The 9,916-nt window shown below is 46.4% G+C and overlaps 1 protein-coding gene across 1 annotated transcript; it reads left to right on the forward strand.

The window, feature by feature from the left end:
• The first annotated feature begins 2,800 nt into the window (after positions 1–2,800).
• LOC127331777 (phosphatidylinositol 4-phosphate 5-kinase 6) lies at positions 2,801–7,288 on the forward strand. The gene is made up of 8 exons (XM_051357961.2): positions 2,801–4,324; positions 4,705–4,869; positions 4,967–5,132; positions 5,234–5,350; positions 5,451–5,644; positions 5,756–5,862; positions 5,961–6,036; positions 6,531–7,288. The coding sequence occupies exons 1-8, from the start codon at positions 3,102–3,104 to the stop codon at positions 6,817–6,819; spliced, it is 2,337 nt and encodes a 778-aa protein (XP_051213921.1). The 5' UTR covers positions 2,801–3,101; the 3' UTR covers positions 6,820–7,288.
• Positions 7,289–9,916: the final 2,628 nt, after the last annotated feature.

The raw sequence follows: 9,916 nt of genomic DNA on the forward strand, positions 1-9,916 counted from the left end.
GTCCACTCAAGCCAAGGCCATCAAAATCTTAGGGCCCTTGAAAATTTCTAAAGGCTTAGAACCCCAAGTCCCCCAAGCTCTTTGGGGCGGCAAACCGTCTCCCAATTTATTTTGCATTGGTCTCGCGTGACCTTGTCGGTAGCCGACCAAACGAAGGCTCTCTCGATCTTCTTCATATTGTTTTAGACAGACGACGGAATAATGAGCGGGTGAGGTGGTAGATAGCTTGCGAGGCAAGAACAGATTTCACAAGAGCGGTTTGGCAGGCTATGTTAATGAATTTTCCATCCCAAGTTGTTGGGATTTTCCCGCCAATTTATCCTCAAGATATTGAAAGTCCACTCTTTTTAATCGCCAAACCGAAAGAGTTAGACCAAGGCATCTTATGGGGAACTTAGATCTTAGCTCCGGAAGGCCCTCAAGAATGTCCTCCAAATTTAGATCCCCGCAGTAAATAGGTACGCCGGAGCTCTTTTGGATGTTTGTAAGAAGGCTGGCGACCTCACCAAAAGCCTCAAGAATGCTAGCAAGGTTTTGAATGTCGTCTTTGTGTGGGGCAAGGAAGACCACCGTGTCATTGGCATTCAAGGAAGTGCGATGGGTCCCCGGCTCGGGACTTTGTGAAGAATCCCCTATGAGATGGTCGGGTAAAGCAGTTGTTAAAATGGATCCGCCTGGCGAAGGCCCCGGCAATGGGCAATGGGAGGGTCGGCCACCCCCATTGAGGAGGACACGAGGAGTACAAGCGACGAAGAGGGCGGTGATCCAATGACGGAAGGTAATCAGAAACCCTTTATGTTGAAGGAGATCAATCCAATTGTCCCATCGCTTGGAATCAAAGGCTTCGCGAATGTCATGCTTGAAAATGAGGTTATGGGTTTTGTTTTTCCGCAATCTTGTTGCCATATTTTTGATGTAGAGGAAGTTGTCACGGATGCTTCTTCTCTTAATGAAGGCACTTTAGGCATCTGACATAAGCTCACTAATGAAAGGCCCAAGACGAAGGAGAGCACTTTGGTGATTTACTTTGCAACGGAGTAGATTAGACTTATTGGCCTAAAGTCCAAGATCTCTTCCCCCCTCCTTTTTGGGCAATAGGACAACATTTGCGGAGTTGAGCCCATGCAAATTGGAGGCATGGAGATTTCCAAAGAGGTTAAAAACCCTCATGATATCTGATATGATAATTTTCCAACACTTCTTGAAGAACAACCCTGTGGAACCATCCGGCCCCGGTGCATTGTCTCCCGGCATTTGCTCGATGACATATAAGACCTCCTCCTCGGTGAAAGATTCACCCAAAGCATGCAAACCCGGGTTTTTTCAATGCCATGCCGTCCCGTTGAAAGTCCACCTTCCGAGCTTCACCTCTTCCCATGACCGAAATGAAGTGTGAATGAATAATTCCTTCTTTATGCTCATGATCGGTGATCCACCCGTTATTATGCTTGAGACGGTGGATGTGATTCTTTTGTCTACAAAAAAAAATCATTTTCTTGTAAATTCCAGAGTTGAGCCCATGCAAATTGGTCTTGTTGTAACTTTCTCAGGGGAGGTGAGTTAATCCGTTGCCGTGCCATGTTTCGTGGGTTCTGTTGGTACTTTTCGCAACCAGGCTCTCTCTTCACTCCGCCATTGATCTCAGAACACAGTATTCCTCCCAGAAGTTAATTGGCTACGAGAGAAGGAAGGGCGGCTAAAGTCAGCTGAATCTTAAAGCACATCTCCATGTTTAAGTATGACAGGGAGTACATGCCTGCCTCGCATGACACAAGAACAACCAACGGCAGGACCAAATCTGCTCCTCAGAGAAGATGGCACGCATGTCTACCTCCTGATCCGTGATCACAGCTACTTTTTTCTCCAGCTTCACAGGTGCTGGATTTGGCTATGTGGTTTTTGTAGCAACACTCTTTAATGGGCTCACCAACTAGTTAAACAACTTGTTAGACCTGCAGATCAAGAAGAGATTAGGACCATGCTACTGTGCTAGCACTGCTGCAAATGGCTAAATGTGGCATAACAAGGTTACTAAATACACTTGGCAGCTGAGGCTGGTCCTGCAGGTATGCTAGGTACAGAGACAAGGCACCCGACGGACGCTGCCCCAACGGAGGCTGGAAAGTCAATTGCAAGGCTGAATAATTGTCAAGTAAACTGTCAAATGCTAGAGTATTAATTAAACCCCCTTAAGAAAGTAAACTGGTTTTATTTGGAGAAGTGCATATTATATTATCTGTATAAACTGATTCTTGTAATCTTGTTTCCCTGTCGTTCGGCCACGTCATGGGAAGGTTTCCTGCTGCTGATGATGGCTTGCTTACTGTATTGGAGACCTTGGTTTGCTGTATATAGGAGAAAGACTTGCCGAGCAGACAATCCCCTAAATTAAGCTAGCGATTGATTGATTTAGCTGGCTAGTAGGAGTAGTACCGATGCTAAACCGAGGTTAGGGACAGCACTAGAACCCACGCATTAACCTAGGTAGGGGAAGAAGACAAAGCATCGAGCACTAACAACCGAAAACCACCACCATAACTACCGAAACCTGTTTGCATCGCAGCACAATCATCTGGTTGCACAACTAAGTTTATAAATTTGTTGTGAGATCGATCGAAGAAACAAAAATTAGACAGATGGTTTAGTGTCCAACGTTAGAACAAACAAGAACCAGAAACAGTTTATTTTATCATAACAAGAGAAGTGTCGCGCCGTCGCGGGGAGCATAAGGATTGTGCGAGAATTTGACAGATTTCCAGACGGGTGTGTTGCTGCATCAAAGGCAGATAAAACAGACAAAAACAAAGCGAAAAGACACCCCTTCCACCACTTCCTCCTCCCCTGTCTTCTTCCTCCAACCCCTCACCCCCAAAGCACATTTCTTTCCTTCCCTCGCCCGCTCGCTCGCGTGTCCCCATTAATTCCTCGCACCATTAACCAAGCAATGCCGCCGTGGAGGCTGCGCGCGTGCGGCTCCCAGCGGTGCTAGATCCACCGACCAGAGCAGCAGCGCAGCGCGTCCAGAGACAACGGCGGCGGCGGCGGGAGAGGAACGAGGAGACGAACCAAGTCTGGCAGGCCGGGACAGGCGGGCGCGCCCAATGCACGAGCACACCGTGGCCAGGGCGTGGGAGGCGACGGTGCGCAAGGGGCAGCAGCAGCAGCCCGGGGGCAGGCGCCGGGTGGCCCCGATGCTGGCCGCCGACGACTCCGAGACGGCCTCCTCCTCCGCCTCCTCCTCCGCCGGCGTCGACGACGCCGACCACCACCCCAACAACCACGCCTACGTCGAGCGCGGCCTCCCCAACGGCGACTTCTACACGGGCCAGTGGCGCGGCGGCGCGCCGCACGGCGCGGGCAAGTACCTGTGGACGGACGGGTGCATGTACGAGGGCGACTGGCGGCACGGCAAGGCCACGGGCCGGGGCAAGTTCTCCTGGCCGTCGGGCGCCACCTACGAGGGCGAGTTCCGGGACGGCTTCATGGACGGCGCCGGCACCTACACGGGCGCGGCGGGCGACACCTACCGCGGCGCCTGGTCCATGAACCTCAAGCACGGCGCCGGCCGCAAGAGCTACGCCAACGGCGACCACTACGACGGCGAGTGGCGCTCCGGCCTGCAGGACGGGAACGGGCGCTACGTCTGGCGCAACGGGACCGAGTACGACGGGGAGTGGCGCGCGGGCCTCATCCACGGCCGCGGCGCGCTCGCCTGGTCCAACGGGAACCGATACGACGGCGGGTGGGAGGACGGATGCCCGCGCGGCCAGGGCACCTTCCGATGGGCCGACGGCAGCGTCTACGTCGGCTTCTGGACCCGCGACAGCCCCTCCGGCATTGTCCAGCAGAAGGGCGTCTACTACCCGTCCGCCGCCGCGTCGTCCCCGAGGGCGCGCGACCCCCGCGACGTCTTCGCCAGGGAGCTCCCGGGATTCATGGGCAGCGGCGGCTCCGAGTCCACGCCCGTGCTCAAGCCGCTCAACAGCTCCGGCAACCGGACGGCCAATCGCCGCTCCAGCTCCGTCTCCGGCCTCAGCAACTGCTCCGTCGGCGACCGCAAGTACGACAAGATCTGTATCTGGGAGTCCGACGGCGACATCACCTGCGACATTGTGGACGGCGCCGCCTTGGTCGACGACGCGAGGAGGAGCATGAGGACGGAGGACGGCGCGGACGCTTTAGCACTTATGCCGCCGCCCTCGCCGGCGCCACGCATCGCAAAGTGGGTGGCGCCGCCGCCGCGGGAGGCCAAGCAGCAGGGGGAGACCATCGTCAAGGGACACAAGCAGTACGAGCTCATGCTCAACTTGCAGCTCGGGATCAGGTGGGTTGCTTCATTTGCCTTCATCATCATTACCTACTAGGCTACTAGTTGTGTGAATTATCAAGATTTTGGGGAAATGTTTGTTGTGAGATTTGATCAACTCGAGAAAGTTTGCATTCATTTTAGTACCTTTGCTGATTTACAAGTCTGAATTAGGGGAATTATCATTTGAATCAGCAAGGTGTTTGCTTCGAATCATGAAACCGTAGGAGATGAAAAGAATTGTTAGTTTTGCCGCCAATCAAAAAATTGATTACATGGTAGTGAGTGAAGGCTTAAACCGTGTGATCCTCAATCAATACAGACATATATTAGTCATTTTTTTAATGCATACTTAAAGTGTATCTCTGCCTTAACATAACAATGATGTGTTGACACAGGCATGCTGTTGGGAAGCAAGGTCCAGTTACGCTTGATCTCAAATCATCGGCTTTCGACCCAAGGGAAAAAGTATGGACCAAGTTCCCCCAGGAAGGCTCAAAACACACTCCGCGGCACAATTCTTGTGACTTCAAATGGAAGGATTACTGCCCGCAGGTGTTCCGGTTAGTCATCGCTCATCACTCCCTATTTCAAAGGCACATGATGTATCCTGTGTAATTTTGCTGATCAACATACCATTTTTCCTGAACTGAATTGCAGGACATTGCGCAAGCTGTTCAAGGTGGATGCTGCCGAATACATGTTATCCCTCTGTGGAAACGAAGCACTCCGGGAGCTCTCGTCTCCTGGTAAGAGTGGAAGCTTCTTTTACCTAACACATGATGACCGGTACATGATAAAGACAATGAAGAAATCGGAAGTGAAGGTTAGTTCATCGTGATTCCCTCTGTCTCCGGGCTTTCTAAGCTTTGTAAATAAGGCCAGAAGTTTTATTCTGAATGTGAGAAACACTTGTTAACGTTACAGATGCTTTTGAAGATGCTTCCAGCTTACTACAACCATGTTCGTGCGTTTGAGGATACTCTTGTAACCAAGTTTTTCGGTCTACATTGTGTTAAGTTAGCTGGGGCAAATCAGAAGAAGGTTAGAGATAAATGCAACTGTATATTCTTTCTTCATCCTTAGCGCTATCTCATTATATACAATATGTGTCCTAACTGTTTGCTGTTGCACTACTACCCAGGTTCGCTTTGTCATAATGGGAAATCTATTCTGCTCTGACAATTCTATCCATAGGCGTTTTGATCTGAAAGGCTCGTCTCTTGGCCGCACAACTGGCAAGCCACAAACTGAGATTGACCAGTATACAACTCTGAAAGACCTTGATCTGAACTTCATATTTAGATTAAAGAAGCAATGGTTTCAAGAGTTTCAAAGGTGCGATCATCTTCTTTTGATGTTCAAGTTTATGTTTGATTTTAGTTTTTACTAGAAATATGTGCATTTCTTCCATCAATGTTAATAAATAGGTTAATTGTATTGATGCAGGCAAGTGGACAGGGATTGTGATTTTCTTGAGCAGGAGAAGATTATGGACTACAGCCTCCTGGTGGGTGTTCATTTTAAGCATAATGGACAGAAGCTTCTGACTGATGGTTGGTTGGAAAACTCAAAACACATCCGCAAAATTATTAAAGAATAATCAGTTTTGTTATTTATACCTTACAATTTGCACTGTTTGTTTTGGTTGAAGGTTCCGCTGACAATGATATCGACACGGTATCAACACCTCGGCTACATAGAGATCAGTTTCTTGCTGATCCAAATGGGTAAGCTAGATATTTTAGCACCCTTATCTGTTGTACCATGTACTTACGTTCTACTGCAATGCAACTTTGATTAGAGTAATAGTGCTGCTAAAATATCTGCATGGTCGATCCTTGTGTCGTAATTAATACTAGGTAGGCCTCATACCAACCAATCATCGAATATTGCTAGGTTCAAGCCATTTGCTTATGCCTGAAACGATCTGTTTGCTCAAGGATATTTGGTAGTTCTTAAGCAGCATTTTAGTTCCAGTGAGAACAGCTTCATCTTTCACAAAATTTTGTAGTAATTAACTTTGTCTTGAAAAGTGAAACAATTTAATAAAAAATACCAGCAGGTAGTAAATATGACACTGTGTGATGTCAACTAACTTACCAGTAGTAGTAAATATGACAACTGATATTAAGGAAATGGCTACAGAATTACTACATAAATCCTTGTTTGTACTGTTTCTATATTTGCTTGAGATATTCATCTGAATATTTTGAATGAACAGGTTGTCTAAAATCAAACTCGGGACACGAATTCCTGCAAGAGCTGAACTGACTAGTAGGAAGAATGACTGCGAGCCGCAGCTCCTTGGAGAGCCAACCGGGGAATGCTATGATGTTATATTGTATTTTGGGATTATAGACATACTACAAGATTACGACATCAGCAAAAAGTTTGAGCACGCGTACAAGTCTTTTCAGCATGACCCAACCTCAATATCAGCGGTGGATCCAAAGCTGTACTCGAGACGTTTTAAAGATTTCATATACAAAGCATTTCAAGAAGACAGCTGAAAAACATCCCGAAGCTTGACAACTGAACGAGGCCCCCCGATGCAGATGAAATTTGAAATGTCAACTGAATGTTTGACCTCTGCACAGCGAAGTGGGGTATCCGTACTTGTGCGCGGTCAATTGTCTGCGCAAGAATGGATGAGTGCGTCTTCTGGTTGAGAGGGTTGCTCCCAGAAATGGTCAGGCTATCGCGTAAATATAAATTAGTTTATGTTATACATAGAAGATACATAGGGCTCACTAATATTTTTGTAGGTAGGAGAGGGTAACTTAGTGATTCAACTTACAGATAGGAAAGCTGTAACCACAAGTGCGCAAGCCAGTCTGGGAGTTGTAAATGTTTTTTTTGTTTGTTATTACATGAGGGTAGCAGCATGTATTAGAAATTCTTTTGTTTTACCGGGTACCTGGAGGAACATCCTTGGACTTCTCCTGTCTCCACATTGTACAATGTTTTTGGGACCTGGCATGGGAGGCAGGCAGTGATACCTCAGTTTTGTTCTCCTTTCCTGGAGTGAATGATCGTGTCTTGTCCATTTGCCAACTCCCAATGATGCTACACCAAAATGGGTCCAGCCCAACTGAAACTCAGTGGCAGCTGAGGCATCAGCATTGTGTGTGTTCCAGGGTCAGCCTGTGATGATGGCTTATCCGCGACTCTGCATTCAGCGAAAGTCACAGAAAATGGTTGAAATTTTGTGCAACTTGCTCCCCAGCCATGACAGGGATAGATTAATCAGCTAAGCTAGGTGCATGTTTAACCTGCAGAGGTCAGCACGCATGTAGCTAGAAACAACTGCAACAACAGTATCTGATCACAACATCACATGTATACATCAATCTGCAACACAATTCAAGCAATCAGATTCAGGCTACTGTTCGGCAACTTAATCACATATCTTTGCTGATGCCATATATAGCAGGATTGTTGTTTTGTGCTGAAATGAGATCTCTGATCTGCCTGCCTGCCTGCACCTTTCAGTCCCAGTCATCAAGTCATGCCTAAGTAGTACCTAGATCTTCTGGATATTTTTCACCTTGATTTGAAGATAGCACAATGATTGGGTAGTGTTAGGTCCGGTGAAGCTTTTGGCAACAAACGACGTGGATCCAAGTTCATGGAAGAAGTTCCAACAGCTTCGAAAGCGTTTCCTGCCAGGTTCGAACAGCTCTGGAAAAGAACAGAAGGCTTGTAGCTGGTGCTGCCTGCCTGCCTTGCCAGTGCCGGATGAGCTTTTGGTCTCCCAGTTCTCCTTCTAAAATACTGGCGATCTTCTTCTGATCTTGCTGAGTTGGTGTATTTTATAGTATTTGTGCTGATGGATTTTGGCATAGAAAATTTGACGAGGCGCCGAGGAGGAGGTTGAAAGTTGAGACAGTTGTGTTCCCGTTGTTGTTTATGCGATTGCTGCGGAGATAGTGGCCGGCAACTATCGACACCGAACCTTCTCTTGTACGCTGATTGGACACCGAGGATCCTGCTAAATGCTAGAAAAGGAAGGAGGAAGAAAGTAGTGTGCATACAACCAAGGGAAATGGCATCCATCCAGTGCCAGTTATAACAGAAACTAACCTCAATAATATATAGTATGAAAGTAAACCAATTATTTATGAACATACATGATAATCTTTGTTTGTCGACAACATATAAATATGGTATGACATGATTGCAAGCATGTAGTAATACATATATTTTCCTGAAGACGAATCGGCAATCATAGTGTTGCCTGCATGTTCTCTCCACTTGCCATGACATATTGTTTTTTGTAGATCACCATGCCATATTGTGTAGTATATGGCACTCCCTGGATGTCAATCAGCAAATCCATCTAATTTTAGTATTTTCCCTCTATAATTAAGCTAGAACCTGAATGCATCTGCATAATTGAATAAGAAGATCTCTGTCCAGCTACCACCTAGCTGTGTTGATTGATATACGTGTCACGTACTCACGCTAATTTGCCATCAGCTCCGCGAACTCAGGGTTCGTGCCGAGGCACTGCTGCTAAAAGGCAGGCCAGGAGGGCATGGCTGCTAATGTAAAGGCGAGAGATGATGGTCCTGAACTTGAACCCCACAGATAATGGAGTCTGTCTCCAGCTTTCAGGAACACTAGCTTATCTTTCTTGGAAACAAATTAACCGAACTCTGGTCCCATGATCATATCGTACCAAGAGAGCTGTGCCGCCGTTGCGTTTCTCTTCTCCTGCCGCCATTGTACATAGGAGCTCGGGCTGAGAAAAGGGCTCATGTCAACTTTTGTATTAAATGCCTTGAACTTATTCTTCAACTTTTGTCTATTTTCTTCTCCCAGACACAGATCATCATCCTCAAGGGTGTCTCATCTTCATGTTCCACCCAAATTTCCTTCTCGTTGTGATCATCGACATATTTATCAACATTATAAGCAAATAAATCATCATCACCTTCTTCAACATATATTGAAATCACTGTCATAGAACTCTTTTTTTTTTTTTGAAACAAGTCTGCCATAGAACTCATTTTCACTGTGCCATCTGAATGTACATTTTCTAAGACACAATCCTTCACTGATACTTAAGCTTCAGTAGATGAACTAGTAGAAGCTTAAGCTTCAGCAGAATGTAGCTGCTCTTGGGTTTTTTCTAGGAATGATTAGAGACAGCAAGGGATTGCCACTCATGATTACAAAGTTTGTGTTATCTACACACAAGCAAAGTGTTTTTTGTGTCTTGCTGGCTTTGATCATTTCTACAATGTGTTCTTGCCTGGTAAACACCAATACACATGATGTTTCCGTATATCGGAAACACAATTCAAGAATATGTATACATGGTCAGTATATCCGTGCGAAGTTTCGGTAGAAAAATCATTATGATTTGGCCTATAGAAAAAAAATAACAAATTTCTGACGGTATACAGGAGCTATATATGATATTTTGTCAGAAATTCGACCTTTTGTATTTCCCAAAACACAACGTATTATTAAACGAAATTTCTGGTGTACGATCTCCTATATAATTTTTGGCCGATTTTCTAGAGACTCAAAACTGCGAGTTTCAAATTATATATATATATATATAACGGCTCACTAGTGCTAAGAGCACCGATTTGTTTT

This window comes from Lolium perenne, chromosome 2, assembly GCF_019359855.2.
Source record: "Lolium perenne isolate Kyuss_39 chromosome 2, Kyuss_2.0, whole genome shotgun sequence".
Taxonomy (NCBI): Eukaryota; Viridiplantae; Streptophyta; class Magnoliopsida; order Poales; family Poaceae; genus Lolium; species Lolium perenne.

Excerpts from the sequence above, each read along its gene's own strand:
- LOC127331777 (XM_051357961.2), top strand. The coding sequence starts at position 3,102 with ATGCACGAGCACACCGTGGCCAGGGCGTGGGAGGCGACGGTGCGCAAG. Across the intron at positions 5,351-5,450 it reads CTGGGGCAAATCAGAAGAAG|GTTCGCTTTGTCATAATGGG; the intron begins GTTAGAGATAAA and ends ACTACTACCCAG. Across the intron at positions 5,645-5,755 it reads TGGTTTCAAGAGTTTCAAAG|GCAAGTGGACAGGGATTGTG; the intron begins GTGCGATCATCT and ends GTATTGATGCAG.